Source organism: Peromyscus eremicus, chromosome 5 (genome assembly GCF_949786415.1).
Source record: "Peromyscus eremicus chromosome 5, PerEre_H2_v1, whole genome shotgun sequence".
Taxonomy (NCBI): Eukaryota; Metazoa; Chordata; class Mammalia; order Rodentia; family Cricetidae; genus Peromyscus; species Peromyscus eremicus.
The window spans coordinates 47,300,359-47,319,529 of NC_081420.1; the positions used below are offsets into that span (position 1 = coordinate 47,300,359).

At 38.0% G+C, this 19,171-nt stretch overlaps 1 protein-coding gene across 7 annotated transcripts in view; it reads right to left on the minus strand.

The window, feature by feature from the left end:
- Positions 1-19,171, minus strand: part of Arid4b (AT-rich interaction domain 4B) — a 117,422-nt gene that overhangs the window by 10,067 nt on the left and 88,184 nt on the right. For 6 of the 7 annotated variants that reach the window (XM_059263388.1, XM_059263387.1, XM_059263390.1 and 3 more), the window contains 4 exons: positions 9,431-9,515; positions 6,951-7,149; positions 3,386-4,594; positions 97-210 (listed from right to left, as the gene is read on the minus strand). In XM_059263388.1, coding sequence (XP_059119371.1) covers positions 97-210; positions 3,386-4,594; positions 6,951-7,149; positions 9,431-9,515 — 1,607 coding nt within the window. The remainder of the gene's footprint in view (positions 1-96; positions 211-3,385; positions 4,595-6,950; positions 7,150-9,430; positions 9,516-19,171) is intronic. The other variant, XM_059263392.1, reaches the window with a different exon arrangement.

Here is a 19,171-nt window from a genome sequence, read left to right on the forward strand (position 1 = left end):
CCCATAACCAAATAACCTTTTAATGGGGGTGGAGGGGTGGGGGGTGTCAACTATTATTTTTGTATCTTGAAGCTTCAAAGCAAATTTCACACTTACTGCCTTTCCCCTTCTTTTTGTTGTTCACCACGGTGGCTTTATGGCTTCTCTTCTGCTTTTTTGATGAACTTCCTCCTCCCTGAGCATCTTTCACTCTTTTCTGACCTGTACAGGCTGTAATGAGAAATAACTTAAGTAATATAAAATAGAACTCACTTTTATTTTGGTAGGACTGGGGACTGAACAGATCCGTGAATAGCTTCACAGATGCTAAGCCACTGCTCTACAACTGAGCTGTATACCTAGTCCAGTAACACAAAACAGAATCAGACATTCCCTAGCTGACTATTTAAATATTTTAGAAAGCAATCCCCAAACTATAATTTTTGTAAGATTTATATAAATTATCATAAAAAATATTTCCAATTTTTAATTCATTGTCATTAATGAAGCTCAGCTAGCCCTTAAAAGTTAAGGACTTTTTCCAGGAAGGCAAGGTGCATTCTTAGGAAAATCAAGACTGAAAATGTTGTCAGCATAGTACCGCAGTTTATGGGTCCAGTAACTCAAACATAGAATATGCTGAAATCTGTTAAGATTCAATAAAACTGAAGTATTAAGGTTCTGTTACAAGTGGTAATGCTAACAAGTGAATGGGATAGGAGGGAAAGTAAGACAGGAAGTCAGTCACATAGCTTAGACTGGTCTCCAACTTCCTATACAGCTAGAGATGACTTTGAACTCCTGGTCTTTGCCTCCACCTCCCCAGTGCCGTAATTACATGCCTGAAACACGGTGCTTTATAATATATTAACTGGATATATTCTGGTAGTAATTCATGCTTGTTTTATGTGAATTTACTTCTAGGGCATTGGCAAGCTAATATACATACAATTTATAAACTCAGCAACATGGATTTTAAGAAACACCTCATCTTTTTGGTATGAAATGACCTGCAAAGTATTATAAACCAACATCATCCTTTCTTGAACTAGCTCAAGTGTTCACCTTCAACAAGAACTTCTTTGAAGCTGCAGGTTCACGGATTCATCACTACTCTAAATTGCAACATTTCTATACATTACTTGTGAGGTCTTTAGCCCTTGTTATACTTTTGTGACTTTTGAATTATACACAATCTCTTAGACTACCTAAAATAAGCTTTTGTTTTAAAACTCAGAGACTAAAGAGGTATATACCCTTGCTTCCAATTTCTAGTACTGTAACATATCATATAAATTATTCTTATAATAAAACTATGGCAGCCAAAAATGTTTCTTGCTGCTTCTGTTACCAATGGTAAAATTAATCTACAGTTTACAAAATATGGCTTCCTTGGTTGCAAACTGTAATAGGATATTCATTGTATGAAATTTCATATTTTTTACTGAATATATTAATGAAAATAAGGTTGTATGATAGGTGTCTAAGAGTTCACTGAGACATGAATTCCAAAAAAACTGAATAGTGCTTTGATTTGATAAAGCAGATGGCCTCGAGTTTCATACCTTTTAAAAATAAATTTTATGTTTAGTTATATGTGTGCGTATGAGCCTGTGAGGGGAGGTGCCCATGGAAGCCAGAAGATGGGAGTCCAATTTCCTGGAACTAGAGTTACAGGAGGTTGTAAACCACTAAATGTAGGTGCTGGGAACTGAACTCTGGTCCTCTGCAAAAGCTGTATGCACTCTTAACTACTAAGCCATCTCTAGCCACAGCACTTTAAAAAGAAAAATGTGTGTGTGCGTGTGCGTGTAGGTAAGAGGACACCTTTGTGAGTTGATTTACTCTTTCAACCAAGTGGTTTTAGGGATCAATCCAAGTTATCAGGCCTTTACCCACGGAACATTCTTGCCAGTCCAAGTTCCATACTCTTCCCCCCCCCCCCCCCCCCCACCAAGACAGGGTTTCTCTGTGTAGCACCGGCTGTCCTGGAAGTTGTTCTATAGATCATGCTGGCCTCGAACTCTGAGATCCACGTGCCTTTGTCTCCTGAGTGCTGGGATGAAAGGTGTTTGCCAGTACCACCTGACTCCAAGTTCCATACTTTCAATCTAATCAGGTTTAATATTTAAAAGGGCAGCACTGAGTCTTAGCAGAGAAAATAGCAAACTCTTCCTGGTTGATTTTAATTTTTCTTAAGCGATGAAGACCACAAAAAGGATATAATCGCTCAAGAGCAAGAATTCTAATACAACACTGTTGAAGGCCTAATTGACATTCTTTCCCTTTGAAGATGCCTTTCTTCATGAATATGTAATATAACTCTATAACAGAGCATAGATGTAATCATAACAGCAGATATACTTGTAAATCCCCAATAACTACAACTTCTGTTTTACTAATGATTTACTATCTTTTATTTCTTTGAGAAATGTTCTCAGTATGCAGCACCCCTGGCCAGGAACTGTAGCCCAGGTTTGGTCTTGAACACTAGAGCCTCTTCTCTTAGCCTCCCATGTGCTGGGATTACAGCATGCATAGGTTACCATATCTCTTTATGGTCAACTAAGACTCTCGAACTATTGCACTATCCTCTGCTACTCAAAACACATACCCTCCAGTGCTCCACCTTTACACTGGGTGCATACATTTCAAAACTAAGTGTTGGCCTTGAGTGCACTGATTTAAGGCACCTGATCAAAGTAGTTTGTAAGAAAAATGATGGCATAGTACAACTATGGTACCATTAGGAAGTACTAATACTTTTACCAAGTACTAATTTGATTTTTCCTCTTTGAACAACTCACGGAAAATCAAGAGTATTACTATAGAATATTATTAACATACATTGGTCCTTCAATTTGGAAGCTATACATCTAATAAAGCATCAAATTCCTTTACAAACTCACACAAGTAAGTCAAGCTTGCAAATCAGTTTGACACGATTGTCTGAGGGAAGCAGTGCCTGGACAGTTGGTTGCTCCAAACCCCTATTTACAGTATTTGGTTAAGGGTGGAAGGGTCTGTCAACAAATCAAAATGTTTGTGAGAGACTACATGTTATAACTGCAAACACAGTGTTACATAAACACAGTTAAGTGGCTCATATATCTAGTCAACCAACATATGGAATGAATTTCATTAGCTTTAGCTCTGGACCTACAGGAAAGTTATAGCATGTGGTCTAAAATCCATTTGAAATGTCATGGAAGGTTCAGGAAAAGGACATTAAAGACTCTCAAATGCATCCCATTATCATTATTTAAATTACCTTCCTACGGTCCATTTTTACGGTGTTCATACAAGCACACCACTTAACCACCTCACATTAAAAGACACAGTGCAACTACCAAGGCATTAAGAAGAGAAATCCTACAAGCGGTCAGCATGTCCTTTTCAGCCTCACCTTTTTCTGGGTGTTCTGGTTCTGGCTGATTGCTACTGCTGGAGCTCACGCTCGCATCGAAGCCTGTTGGTGAGCTATTTCCCTCTGACTGGAGGTCCTGGAGCTCCCCCACAACACTGTCCACCTCAATTGTGCTGTCAGTTTCACTCTTGATGCTTCGAACCTCCTCCTGGTTTGGAGCCAGGGGCTCTGACACTGTGACAGAAGACTGCTGCTGACTAGTTTCTGTCACAGTGACTGATGAAGGCGACTCCGGTGTGGTAGGTGGGGTATTAAGCACTGAATTACTGCCACTGCTTGGAAATTCAGTTTTTCGGTCACTAACCTCTAAGGGTTTTTCTTCAACTGACTTATTGTCAACATTGGCTGGTTGTGGCTTCTCAAGCTCTACAATGGGTGAACAACTCTCCTCTTCTGCCACAGTCTGCAGTGACTCCTCTACTGTCCCTTCATCTGGGGCAGGATGGGGTGGAGAAGCTGCAGCCTCAGTGTCAGAGTCGGAGAAAAGCTCCTTTAGTGTTTTCTTGGGCCACTGTCCCTGAATACTTGACCAGACGTCTTTTCTATCCTTAGCCCTGCTGTTCTGAAGTCTTTCATCAGAGTTGTTTAGAAGTTTTATCCTCTTTTCTGGTACTTCCGAAAATCCTGAATAGAAACTCGTTGTCCGTAGAGATTTCCTCTTTTCCTCCAAGCCATTATATTTCTTGGTTGGTGTCATCTTTGCTTTGGCCTTTTCTTCCTCATCTTCATCTGAGGAGCTGTTACTACTGTTTTCTGTGCAAAGTGGCTCTTTGCTCTTGGTTCTGTCTTCCTTCTTGCCAGGGGATCCAGTCTGCAAACATTCTTCTGTATTGCAATACCGTCTTTTTCCTCGTTTTGTTTGTGGCTTTAAAGATTTATCTGTTGTGTCTTTCTTAACATCCTTTCTCTTTTTTGTGATTTCATCTTCTTCTTCAAAATCAGTATCTTCTGATATTCCTTCCACATCTTTTCTTAATCTTTCTGGAGATTTTGTTTTGGCTATTATCAAATCTGTGTGGACTTTGTTTTCTTCTAGCAAAGATGGACTACTCTGTTCCTCTTTTGAAATAAGCTCGTTTCTGGGGTGGGTCAAATGGTCCACCTTTGACTCATCTTTGCCACTGCTGTCTATGTCCTGAGCACCCCTCTCATCTTCCTGCTCACTTTCTTCAGCAGAACTTTCAGAAGCTAAAAAATAAGAGGGTGGGGGAGGGGGTAATAAGCCTAGTAAGACTATTGTTTATGTCTGCCTCAAACAAACAAAAATGGAAAGAAAAATTTCCATCCTAGGTGCTGTGGTTTAAATGTCTTCTTCAAAACTGAAGCTGAAACTGAACTGACACTCTGAGAGTACTGGCAAGTGGGAACTTCACAAGTGACTAAGTCATGACCAGAACGACGTCCTTTTCACAGAACTGGGTCAGCCAGTGCATGGGCCACCACTGTTGTGACGCCCTCACCCCAGAGCTCAATGCCCTCAATGGCAAGTAAGAAAACCTCTTTTCTTTTTGAGTTTTATCCAGGCTTGTAGCAGTTAGACTAGTAGAAAACTGACTAAAACACAGAACTGTAACCAGAATAAAAACTTTTTCAAGTGAATAAAACAGAATGTTCTAAAAAGCGGAAATTTTCTAAAGGAATTTGCCCTTTTCCTGTACTTGTTCTTAAAGTACTGAAAGCATTGTCGCCCAAATGAGAATAGGGAGGGCTGCAGAGATGGCTCAGCAATTAAGAGTATCCATTGCTTCTGCAAAGGACCTAAGTCCCCAGCATCAACAAGGCGACTCACAACCATCTCTAACTCCAGTTCCAAGGGATCCAACCCATGTTCTGACCTCTGTGGACACCAGGCACTTGGTACAAATACATACATGCAGGCAAAACAAACACACACATAAAATACATAAATCTTTAAAAAAATATATTTTTAATGAGAATTTAGGGTAACAGAATCCTCAGTTAAAAAACAAAAACAAAAACCTATACTAGAGAAGAGTTCTTGAATCTTTCTACCTAGCCATCCAGCCATTCAATCATTCTGGAATGACCTACCACAGCGCCCCCCCCCCAGGTATTATTATAATGACTCTTCCTCTTAATTAAGCAGGATCTGAAACCAGAATATGATCTAGAAAGTCTACTCAGACAAGCCCTGGCTGGCCTAGAAATCACTATGTAGACCAGGCTGGCTTTGAACTCTCAAGAGATCAGCCTGTCTTTGCCTCCTGAGTACTGGGATTAAAGGTATGCACCGCACTTGGACCAAATAGCATTAAAGACAACCTAAGGTTTCTCACAAATTGAGGCTTCCATTAAATGTTCAGTATTACTTTTAAAGTAAACAATATCTTCTTTAGGAGTATATCCATAAATAAATTAAATAATTAAATCCTACTTTTAAAAAAAGGAATGTTACATAAAGTTAAGGTAGTAATGACTCCTGAGGAGGCACACCTAATTGCTACCTGCTCATGACTGAAGTGTCTAATTCTTGTTCTTTAAACTAGGTATTTTTTTTATATAGGAGTCTACTTGTCAGATACATTAGCAAACTTTTAAAACAAACTTTAGAATATTATATAGCAGTAGACTTATATAATAAATCCATATATAGTCTTCTGAAAGAAGGGAGAAAATCTAATTTCTATTATAGCTAAAATAAATAAAAAACAAAACTCTCAAAGCAGTTTAAAATATTTTTAGGGAAAGGAATTAATTTATTCTGTAGATCAGATCCCTGTTCCAATCCATTTTCAAGCCAGATTTAATAATCTCCAGTTCTCAATGCTTTTTTAAATATACTTTATTTATTTTTCTTATTTTGACTGGGTGAATGTTTAGGCGTGTGTGTGTGTGTGTGTGTGTGTGTGTGTGTGTGTGTGTACACCAAATGTATGCCTGATGCCCATGGAGTTCAGAGGAGGGTGTCAGATCCCCTCCATTCTGGAGTTAGATGGTTATGAGGCATCATGTGGGTTCTGGAAACTGAACTCAGGTCCTATGCAAGGGCAACAAGTCCTCTTAACCACAGAGGCATCTCTCCAGTCCAGTTCTCTGCTTTTCTTATTACTTGCTTCATATTACCATGTATACTAACCATAACAACATCATAAAAGGATCAAATAAGAAGCTAAGTTCTCCACAAATAACTTCAGAACTGCTTTATCATCTTAATACACAGCACAACCTATGCTTTATACAGCAACACAATGGACAGTGTTCGACAAGAATTAGAGAAACCTGGCCCTGAAGGTGCTCAACTAGTAACATACACAGCAAATCCTGGTCAAAAAAATTAACCTGGTGCCCCAGAACTACTTTATAGAATTTAACTTTTGGAATTTTTTCTGGGCGGCAGAAGTGGGGATAGGTGGACTTTTTTGAGACAGACTCTTAATATATTGTTCAGGTTAGCCTCAAGTCTCAACCCTCCTGCATCAGCTTTTGGAGTACTGAAATTACAGTCATGTACCACCACACCCAGATTCATTTAAACATTTATAGAACTTAAAATCAAATACTTGCATGCAACAGTTATGTTTACCTTGTAGTCCATTAAGAATGGAAGTAATTTCTATAGATTTAATATGAGCTGCATCAGAGTTTTTGGCATCAGCAAGATCTAGTTTTGAAACCATCTCAGGAGATGGATTTGACTGAAATGGCGGTTTTGACAAGCGTCGAAGTTTACAGTTCTTGGGAGAGTATTTTTCATCTTTGTCTTTTTCTTTGTCTAACTTATTCTAGATTAAGAAATAAAGCACGAGATATTAGCTATAATTTGTTATGAACAACTTATAAGGAACAATATTAGTCATATTTTAAAGAAATATCAAAGAATATGTTATTAAATATTTAACTGAGAAAGAATACCAGAAAAAATAAAAAAAAAAACTTCAAAATAACCAGGTTTGATTCTTTAGGTTATTCATGAAAACACTGAGATGAAAAAAATTGTTTTGTATTTACAATCTAATAGTAGCGATCAAATCAGACTGGCAATTAAGACTAGCAAATTAAGTACTGCTAATAACAGTTGTTATAAATTCTTAAAAATTAAATCATAGATCCAAATTTAATATTTACAAAAGGAGAAACTCACTTTTAGTATTCTTATATTAAAATTGAACATTCTCACCGTAAAGTACAGCCTGGAATGGCCATGTTCTGTACTTTGAAATTTACAGGAGGGATTACAAGCATTGAACTGCTGTGAAGTGAGTTCACAGACAGCCTTCCTACCTCACTCAAAGGCTGATATTTTCTAATACTCAATTAACAAACAGATCCTACAAATGATGTTTTTTGTTTGTTTTGCAATTTAGGCTCGCCAAAGTGTGACTTAGCAACAATTCTTAAGGCCTATTACACAGACAGACTGAAAATATGAGTGCTTATTTTTTAAGTCTCCAAAGGACAGTGCATGGAAAAAATACTCCTTTATATGTAACAGTTAAAATTCGGATAGCAGCTATTCTCCAAGTGGGGTCCTTGACCAGCTATTTCTGACAACTTGCTAGAAAAGCAGACCTCAGCATCCAGAATGCTGAGGATGAAACCAGACAGTTTGTTTTAACGTGTTCCCCAGGTGACTCTGGCAAATGCTTCAATAGTGAGGGACCAGTGACTGGGCCTAACTTTCAGAACATCCTAAGAAGGGCAGGTGGACACCAAAGCCTGTGATGTCTATTGTTACTCCCAACTTTTTAGCACTTCATGACTTGATCTCAGAAATCACAATCTACCATGCACACTGAAGGCTGAAACAACTCACTTCGGTCCAAGCTCAAATGTATTTTCTAGTGGCTGTCAAAGGAGCCTCTCCAACAACAGCTCTCAGAGAAAACCTGAGAGAGGGAGGGAGGTATGTGCAACATCAAAGAGTAATACATAATAACCTTTTCAAATACGGAAACTTACAGTTCACATGCCTCTTTCCTTATGACCAAGAATTTTAACATTCTTAGGTTAGTAACAAGAAGTGAACGGAGACAGATGTTCAGAGAACATTTCATGTATATGACCCAAGCATTGCTTCTCCCACTCATCTACTTAACAATGCTGTTTCAAAGCTTGTTTTGTACAAAGACACTGGGTTTTTAACAAACATTTTAACAAATGTTCTTCCAATTACTAAAAACAATGCTAAACATAGCATAATTTACATACTTTTCAGTAAGGACCAACAAAGAGTGTGTAAAGAAAGGGTTTTAAGTAATTCTGAGTTTTAGGTACTGGATTACAATACCAGAAATTTAGACTCAAGTTTACAGTGATAAAAAAGATTGCCAATGAGATAAATGCATTCGGCATCTGAGACCACAAGGGGGTCTCTAAACAGGAAAATAACAGCTTTTTACGGGAGTAAAAAGATTGAGTTTCAGAACCATTACTAAGCATGTGAACTACACAAAAAGTATAAAAATCCTTTCTTAAAAAATTTTAAAACCATGTTAATGGTCTGTCTGGCTTTTAATAAAATATTTAAAAATACTTATCTCACAATTAGTAACAATAATTCTATCCTGTGTAGCAGTACAATTTTGCACAAGAGAGCACAGATCCTATGGCAGCTATGCAGTGCATGGTGAAGAGGGTGCTGAAAACATTTTGACCCAGTATCCAGTCAGATAAAGATGATATACTCTACTCTGTCTTTAGACATCTCCTCTTCCTCACCTTACATCTATTACAATAACTCACATCCCCTACCTGCAATGCTTGATGGCTCCTAGTTGAGAACTACAAGAGACAGGAAAGGTTTAAATGGATAAATGCATTTTTGTCATATAGTTTTATACAATGTTGAGACCGAAAAGGCCTCAGAGATCAGTTAGCACTGTTCCTAAAACCTTTCTATAAGGTGACAAAATTAATTAGAGCAGAATCTAACATTTGGTAAAAGTGCTTTTCAAGAGAAGAATAATATCAGGAGTAGCACGTGCACATTTAATTGTCTTTTTTTTTTTTTTTGAAGAAAAATGTATTTAACAGCTAATGGAGCTTAGCAAAATCAAGACTTACCTTTATTTTCTTCCGATGTTTTATCTTTGGTACATTTTTATCAGCAGGTCTTACTATTTTATCTGCCTTAATCCATTCATCATATCTAAAATTAAAAGAAATAGGCATAAATGAATAAGCATAAATATGTAAGCTACATGCCACAGAAGGAACTACGCTATATTCAAATACAAAACTCAAATATTGAGTCCTAACATCTTACAACTTCAAAGGCTCTTTGGAGATCTCTTATTTCAACCTGATAAGTATGGAATCAAGACATCAAAGTGAGTCAAACTGACTGTCCCAAGGTCAATACAGCTACTGACTGAACCAAACCCTCATAAATCCTCTAGGTTCCCTCCCTGCTCCATTGAAACCAAACATGGACAATAAACACTGAGAAATTACAATCTTTTCTACACATTTGTTTTGCTCCTGAGCAGCAGGTAGGGTTTTTTTTTCCTCTCTCTCCAGACCTGTCAAGAAAGATGTTATAGTTAAGCAACACTGACACCCTCCTACTGCAATTTAGAAAATGCAAAATAACCCAGGGTAGGGGAGTGTTGCTGATAAAATGTTAAGAAAACCATTATTCTGCCAACTTTTCTGTGTTCTAAAAAGCTTCTTTCATACATTTACAGACATTAAAGGGTTAACAGAGCTGATGACTTCTCAACCCAATGTCTAAAGTCTTCAGAATTTTACAAGGTGTAAAATACTATTAACTACATTAAGCTATTTATACAAAAAAAGAATAATTTTTTCCATTAAAAATAAGCTAGAAAAAGTAACATTAGAAATGAATTCTTTTGGTGTTCTGAAATTACATCCATAAAAAGAAAGTGGCAATTTATTATCGCTTATTTATCTATCTGCAGTATTTGAGATTAAAAATTACAGCCTTGCACACACTATGCAAATGCTCTACTAATGAGCTATGGCTCCAGCCTTCAATAACATTTTAAACTCTGGAACCTGAAAATGAGGTTTAAAATGTTTAAAATAAAAATTCACTTCTACAAACATTTATAGTGAAGTAACAATGGTCCCAAATCAAGAACTAAATTAGTAAGATGTGATAATTCAGGCCTTAAGAGGCTAAGGGAGGAGTGTCAGAAGCTCCAGACCAGTCTGGGTTTCAAGAGTGAGACGCTATCTCAAAAAGTGACCAGTCTTCTTAAACATAAAAAATAAAAAAAAAAATAAAAAATAAAAAGATAAATTACACAGGTCATCATTTGATTAAGCATGTTTTCGAGAAGTATCTAAAGTAACCCTTAGGCAAGTGTTACATGAGTCACAGTGAAACTTCTGACTCAACTCCACACAGGACCACATTGTGCTTCCTACTGACTAAACCTGATGGTGGCCATAAAAGAAGAGAACGGGAACAGTTATAGGATGCACTCTGAGAACAGCTCAATGCTTCTCTTACTAGTCACATGCCATATACGGTTTTAAGGCTCAAATATATAATACTTAAGAAAGTTGTAAAGCAAGTATTACTTTTCCAAAATTACATTTTGCCCTTCACAGCAGTATCAAAAACTGCATTATGCTTAAAGCCATTTAGGGACAAAGGATACCTGAACAGTAGAATGTTGGCATCCCAAATCTAACATATCCTAGAGATACTAAAATTCTGAAAGAACAAACAGGGCATTGGTTGGACCTAGAGTTTTAGCTACCTGAGAAAGTGAAATAGGAGAATCACTTGAACCCAGGTTCAAGTCTAACCTGGGAAACATAGCAGGAACCTGTTTTCAAGGACCAGCAAGATGGCTCAGCAAGCAAAAACTCTTGACATCCAAGCCTGACAGCCCTGACTGAGTTCAACCTCTAGAACCCATATAAACATGGAAACACACAGAACTGACTCCAAAATGTTCCCTAACTTCTAGATGCATACTGTGGGGTACATATGTACACACATCCCATATATATACAACCCCCAAATAATAAATTTAAAAACAACCAATCTCAAGGCAACTTGTGAAATGGGAATAACAACACATGCTGTGTGCACTTCAAAAACAAACACACATAAACTCCTTTTATACTGTGAATATCATTTCGATATAAGAGCCTATTTATTTACTTTTGGAGACAGGGTTTCTTTGTGTTTCTCTGGCTGTCCTGAAACTTGTTTGTAGACCAAGCTGGCCTCAAACTCATGTAGATTTGCCTGCCTCTGCCTCCCAAGTGCTGGGACTAAAGGCTTACACCATCACACCCACTTAAAGTATTACTTTTTTTGGCTTTTGGGGTTTTTTTTTCTCCTTTTGTTTTTGTTTTTTTTGAGACAGGGTTTCTTGGCTCTCCAGGAACGTGCTCTGTAGACCAGGCTGGCCTCTTGTTTTGCTTTTGAGACAGTGTTTCATGTAGTATGGGTTAGTCAGAATTTGCTATATAGTGGAGACTGATCTTGAATGCCTGATGTTCCTGCTTTTAACTCAGGTGTTGGGATTACAAGAAATTCAAATATCTTAAAACACCACAAAAATTTAAAGCTCCATGTTTTTAAACGAAGTGGTAAAAATGATAAAATTTTCAATTAAGAAACAGAAAAACAGCTGGGTGGCAGTGGTGCACAACTTTAATCCTATTGATTGGGAGACAGAGGCAGGCAGATCTCTGAGTTCAAGGCCAGCCTGGTCTACAGAATCGATTCCCTCAAAGTACATCTTTAAAGAATACTAGAATTGCTGGGTATTGTGGAGTTCTCTTTTAATCTCAACACAGGGAATGAGACAAAGGTAAGCAAATCTCTGAGTTTCAAGCTAGCCAGGAGCTACATAGTGGAACCCTATCTCAAAAACAAAAAATTCTGGAATGCTGGAGCTGACATTAAATCACACCTACAATCTATCACCCAGGAGGACAAAACAGGAGGATGGAAAGCTCCAGACTAACCTGGGTACAGAGAGACTGTCTCCAAAACACTAAGCCAAATCAACATTAACAAGCAAACCAGAAGAAAAGAATACCGTGCAAACATGAGCAGCCTTGTTCTCGTGGCTATCTTAACCACCACTGTACATGAGGCTCCCCAGTTCATTATTGCTTTAAGAGTCAACAGTAGAAAGCTGGGAGATAGCTCAGCAGAAAAGAGTGAATAGACAGAGTCTGAGGTCATCTGCACTCGCAATACATATACCAATACACAGACACGTGAGGAGAATAAAAAAACTTTTTTTAATGTTAAAAAAAAAAGGAATCACATATGATAACCACCATCCAAAATAGTTAAGAATGGGAGCAACGTAATTATCCATTAACAGATGAATGGATAATGAAAATGTGGCACATATACATACATAACAGAATTTTATCAAGCTATAAAAATAAAATCATATATATGCAAGAAAATGAATAAGCAGAAATCATTACACTAGGTGAAATAAGCCAGACTCAGAAAAATACTTCATGATTTCTCAAATATGCAGATTCTAGACTTTAAGTTTTAGATGTATAAATCTAAGAGTGTGGATTATGAAACTAGACTGGGAATCATTAAGAGATATCTTCCATTGGTTTTTAAAAATTTATTTATTTATGTATATTTTTATGCGTGAGTGTTCTGTCTGCATGCATGCCTACATGCCAGAAGAGGGCACTGGATTCCATTATAGATGGATGTGAGATGTCATGTAGTTCCTGGGAACTGAACTCAGGTCCTCCGGTAGAGCAGTCAGTGCTCTTAATCTCTGAGCCATCTCTCCAGCCCAGAGAAATCTCAATGGGGAGAAGATGGCAACAGAATACAAGTGACATGAAAGAAGGGGAGCAATGGGAGGGAGGAAGGAACCTATAGGAGGGGCAAGGGAGATGAGGCAGAGAATGGAAGAGGAGTGAGTGCCAGTAAGAACGAAGCATGGGTGGAAATGTCATAGTCGCTGTAGAAAAGAGAATCACAATACAGGTAATCAAGACACTAGGGTACGCATTCCAATGTGGATGTCCACTGAGCAGATACAACTAGGATTGTCCCAGCAACTGTTGAGCAACAGGTCTTCAGCTGAACCCTTCAGCGCTAAGCAATTACATTCTCTCCTCTTCATCAGTCAGCATGACATAAAGAGGCTGGAGAACTATGAAAGAGCCACCTGACCCACTGGCTCACACACAACACATAGCTGTCTTCTTGAGGCTCTTAACTAGAGAAAGCAGGGAGACTGGATGGCTGATGCATCCTTTGCCTCTAACTGGACTTTCACTAAAAGTACCAAGGAACTGATCTCTTCATGATAAGAAGAGATTCACCTTCTCAGGGCATCAGGGAAGAGGACTATTACTGGGTTTTCTGTTTTTCCCAATTCAAAAACAAATACTGAGCCAGGCAGTGGTGGCACATGCCTTTAATCCCAGCACAGGAGGCAGAGACTGGTGGATCTCTGTGAGTTCAAGGCCAGACTGGTCTACAGAGTAATTCCAAGACAGCCAGAATGGTAACACTAAGAAATCCTATCTGGAAAAAACAAACAAACAAACAAACAAACAAATGAAAACTAATATTAAGCAAATTAAGTCTGATTATTTTAATTAAGGGCTGGAGCTCAGTGGTTATGCACTTGCTCGGCATGAGCAAAGTTCTAGGTTTGAGCCTTAGTATTGTCAATAGAGGGCGGAAAAGTCTGGTTAGCCTCAGCTTTTAAATTCCATCATTAGCACATTATATAATAATTAATCTTACACACAGAACTTAGGTAAGTATCTGATATACATCTAAACTGCTATGCAAATACACATGCCAAATCAGAGACGACATCTACTGGAATCACCCAACATGAAGGACTCAGTATCTCGTAGGCCACATAAAAATGGTCAAAACTTGCCGGGCGGTGGTGGCGCACGCCTTTAGTCCCAGCACTCGGGAGGCAGAGCCAGGCGGATCTCTGTGAGTTCAAGGCCAGCTTGGGCTACCAAGTGAGTTCTAGGAGAGGCGCAAAGCTACACAGAGAAACCCTGTCTCGAAAAACCAAAAAAAAAAAAAAAAAAAAAAAAAAAGGTCAAAACTTATATAGACAAATTTATTTATTCAATACATCTCAGCATATTCAGCATGAAGTCACAACACAGCTCTTGTCTTCAAGGAGCTCATAATTTAACCTAGAAGACAGTGCAGAGCAGTAAATGTAACAATACAAACCTTCTGAAAGAAGCAGCCCATGGCAGATTTGACTTTTTTCTTAATGTGTTCAAAATACACAAAGCTAAAGGAAACCATTCAGAGACCGAGACCACTGTGTACTTGCTCTCACCAGAGAAAACTAGAAGTTCTAAAAAGCTTTGTAACTTTTGTTTGGCTGAATTGGCAAATCATCTAAACAATCATTTGACAATAATACAAACAGCAGAATGTTAGTCTACCAAATATACTAACCAAAATGGTGACTATGCCCACTATCCAGTACAGGTCTTCTGAAACACAACTTGCAAAGAAATATTGTATGTACACCATAATATATACTCAGTCATACTTTTATTTTAAAAATCAAATTATATGCAGGAACAGATGTTTTAAAAATACTTTCAGAGCAGCTGGGCATGGTAGTGCACCCCTTTAATTCTAGCACTTAGGAGGCAAAGATAGACAGATCTCCAAGTTCAAGACCAGCCTGGTACACACAGTGAGTTCCAGGCCAGCTAGGGCTACAGGGTAGGACCCTGTCCTAACAAAACAAAACAAAACAAAGCAAAACAAAGCAAAGCAAAAAATAAGCTTTCAGAGCAAAACCAAGTTGACATAATTCTTAAAAACTATCTGAATTACATGTGAAGGTTATTACAATTCAAATGATTAGCCACTAAGTTAAATATCAAAATTCTAAAATGATACTCAATAATTACTTTAAAATTGGTGACAACATATTTTATACCCCCTATACTATTAAATCCAGTGACATGAAATCCAGCGAATTCATCTTAATGAAGAATAAAATAGCAGAGCCAGGCATAGTGGAACACATCTCTAAGAGCAGCACTTAGGAGATGGAACAGGAGGATCAAGAAGTCACCCTCAACTACACAGGAAGTTCAAAGCCAGTCTGGGCTACCTAAGACCTTATCTTCACCACTACCTCCCAAGAGAACATAACAGTAGAATGATAGAAACATGAATATTACAGCATTCGTGATTTAAAATTTGTTACAAGCAGCTGGACACAACAGTATAGTTACCCTAGCAATAGCATTTCCTAAGGATTCTAATGCTAGTGTAGGTCTGCAGGCAGGATAACACATAATGCCAAGAAAACATCACACAATATGAACCAAGCTTAGATCTCTGCAAATTGTTTAAAGCTGTAGCACTAACTGTACATTGTGATGTAGATACGAAGTTTTATAAACATCCCCAAAGTAGAGTTTTTCTAGTAACTGATTAAGTTTAAGAAATTGTACTTGTGCATATTGAAAACAAAAAAACAGACACACTTGTTAATCTGTAAATTATTACGTGGAATATGTCCACATACGAGTTTTTAAAATACCTGCCAACCTATACTTAATGAGACAGACCCAGGTTTAGTCAACAGTCTGAGATAAAAATACAAAGAAAGATTAATCATTTTCATGAAGTTGATGCTGATTTTCACTTGTATTCCTGTAGTTAATCAAAAGTCAATCTCTTCTAAAACAAGATTACAAACACTTGCTTACAAACCATTATCAAATGAGGTCCATCTTATGGACCTTTAACTTTTAGCCTATACAAGTACAACAGACAGTTTTCCAGAGTATTTGCTGTCCTTTTATCATTACTGTAATAATCTTAAAGCATGAATAAACAGGTTAGACTAGTTAGGAAAAAGAATAATTAAGTTGAAAAGTAACAGTTTTAATTTTGAAAGAACAAAAGAAAGGAGGAAGTCCTAAGAAACGGGGATTCCCAATGAAATTTGCTAACCAGGAGACAGGTTCAGTGTTCTGAAGAGAAATTATATTCCTGACCTCAGAAAAATTCATTATCTGACTCATGTTATGATTAGAAACACAGGAACATAAAGTAACAAATTGCAATAGTTATCAGAAGAAAAAAATAAAACAAGAAATTAAAAGAGAAAGCTTCCATTTACAAATAAGAAATAAAACAAGATAATTAAGGGACAGAAAATAAAAACAGGTGCAGCTGTGGCAGCCGGAGCCCAGGCAGAGAGTATCGCAGAAGGAGTGATCAGCTAGATGTGACATCACTGATAAACAAGAAGGGTCCTGTAAGTACTGTTCAGGAGCCTGGCACGGGATGTGGAGCCCGGTCAGAGAGAGTAGACTCTGAGACGAGAAAACAGGACAGGTACAGACACTACTGTCAAACAGTTCATGGAATGATGCACAGAGATGGCACAGCAGAATTGAACAGGCTCGAGAGACAGGAAAGTACATGCAAGTCTTTAGTGGTGGGGTTAATTTGAGCAGATCAAGAAAATGGACCGCTGTCTTTTACTAGACAACAATATCTAGACAGCAACATGACATTAGCTTGTGACTAGAGGTGACAAACAAACAGCAGGACTGTAGAAGCAGGCAGGAGGTAGATAGAGTATAAGTTAATAGAAATTTTCTTCTCATTTTAATTTCTCAATGAGGTTAAAATCAAAGTTACCAGTTGAAAGTGAGGACAGGGAAGAGTTTGGGGAAGGGAAGAAATGAGAAACATTGTAAAATAATCAGCTAAGAAAATAGAAGAGAGAACCAAAAAAAGGCATAAAGGTTCACTTAAGGTTCACAACGACTGATTTCAAATAGCAGCAGAGTGGCACATTGGTTTTACTTCAGCCAGATCAGCTGTTCAAGTAAGTGGTCGAGCAAGGGGGATGCTTGTGGTTCTGTCAGAGTATTGTTCTCATCTACAACAGGGACGTAAAAGAAGAGCTACTACTCAGACAAAGTGAGGAGAACTGGCCAAGAGAAGTACAAAACACAGAGGAAACTGAGGTGTGTGCCACTATGCTCCATCTCTGTGGTAGTGGGGAAATGAGAATCTATAAATTATAAATCTCACTGAACAGTTTCCTTAAATGGACTAGAAATCTTTTTGCAGAGACCATTTTCTTAATATCCACATTAAGACCACAGTGTTTCGCACATAGTAGGCACTCAATGTCCGTTTGCTAAATAAAGCTTGATAAACAGCAACTAAATGTGATCAGAAAATAAGGTTGAATTTGTCACCGTCTTTTAAAAAAGATTTAAAGTTAAGCCGGGCGGTGGTGGCGCACGCCTTTAATCCCAGCACTCGGGAGGCAGAGACAGGCGGATCTCTGTGAGTTCGAGGCCAGCCTGGACTACCAAGTGAGTTCCAGGAAAGGCGCAAAGCTACACAGAGAAACCCTGTCTTGAAAAATCAAAAAAATAAAAAATAAAAAATTTTAAAGTTAGTGGACAAGTAATGGCAGGAAATACCTTCATATATATATTATGATACTTTATCATCTGCCTCCCCACAATCTGTCCCTACATGCAGTTTTCTCTTTTTATATTTCCCTCTCTCCAAGGGGAAATCTATATATTTATAGAAATACAATATTTAAAGGATATAACACATTTTTATTGAAACATATGTCCTTAAGTATAATGATATTTTCAGTTCTCTCTAATTTCTCAGAACTACTGTTAGACACTGAAGAGTTTACAGTTAGCCAGGCATGGTGGTCCAGCACACTGGTAATCCCAACAGTAGGGAGGTAGAGGCAAGAGGATGGAAGCCAATTCCAGGGTTAGATAGCCAGATCCTGTCTTAGAAACCAAAGACAAAGGAAAAATAAAATTGAAGTCATAGAGTTATATTAAATATCTCTTTCCTATTCCTCTAATGAGTCAGTGTTGGTATACTGTAATAAAGTATTCATTATTATACATCACAAGTCAATGCTGCTGCAGAGATGGCCTAGTGGTTAAGACTACTTATTACTTCCTCCAGAGGACCCAAGCTAAGTTCCCAGCACACATGTCAGGCAACTCACAACCCCCTGCAACTCCAGTTCTAGGAGATCCAATGCCCTCTTTATGGCTTCCATGGCCACCTGCACACAAGTAGCATATACTCACATAGATATACAAATAATAAAAATAAATCTAAAAAATACCAAAAGCCAAGTAGCCTAGATGGTTCTAATACACCCAACTATGAAACAAATAGGGCCTACCACATTCAATGACATTTATGGTATGTTATTTGAGGAGGCCGAAATAAAAAAAGCTGCAGGCTGGTACCAAGCTTTCTATTTTCCTGCCTCAGACACTAAGTACTAGAATTATATATGTAGCTCCTAGTGGGTTATTTTCATAATGCATAACCTTATTTCCTAAAATCAATCCTTTACTTATTATATGACAAGGACATGATACCAAAACAGACCAATACTAACATCATTTGGAGAAATTTGAAAGAACACAGAAGAGTTGTCTATTATTAAAACTGGCTAAAGTAATAGCTAGGGAGATGGTTCAGTGGTTGCGAGCACTGGCTGCTCTTCCAGAGGACTCTGATTCGGTTCCCTGAACCCACATGCTAGTCCACAACCATCTGTAACTCCAGTTCTAGGGGATCCAATATGCACTTCTGGCTTCTGTGAGCACCACACAGACATACATGCAGGCAGAACACTTTTACATATTTAAAAAAAATGGATTCTCCCACTCAATTAGAAAACAGAAAGGTTAAAGTATTATAACTTCTTGTGGCAGTGCTGCCAGGGGTTGGACCGAGACAGTGCCTTACACTTGCTTAACAAATGCCCCACTACTGCTACAACCCAC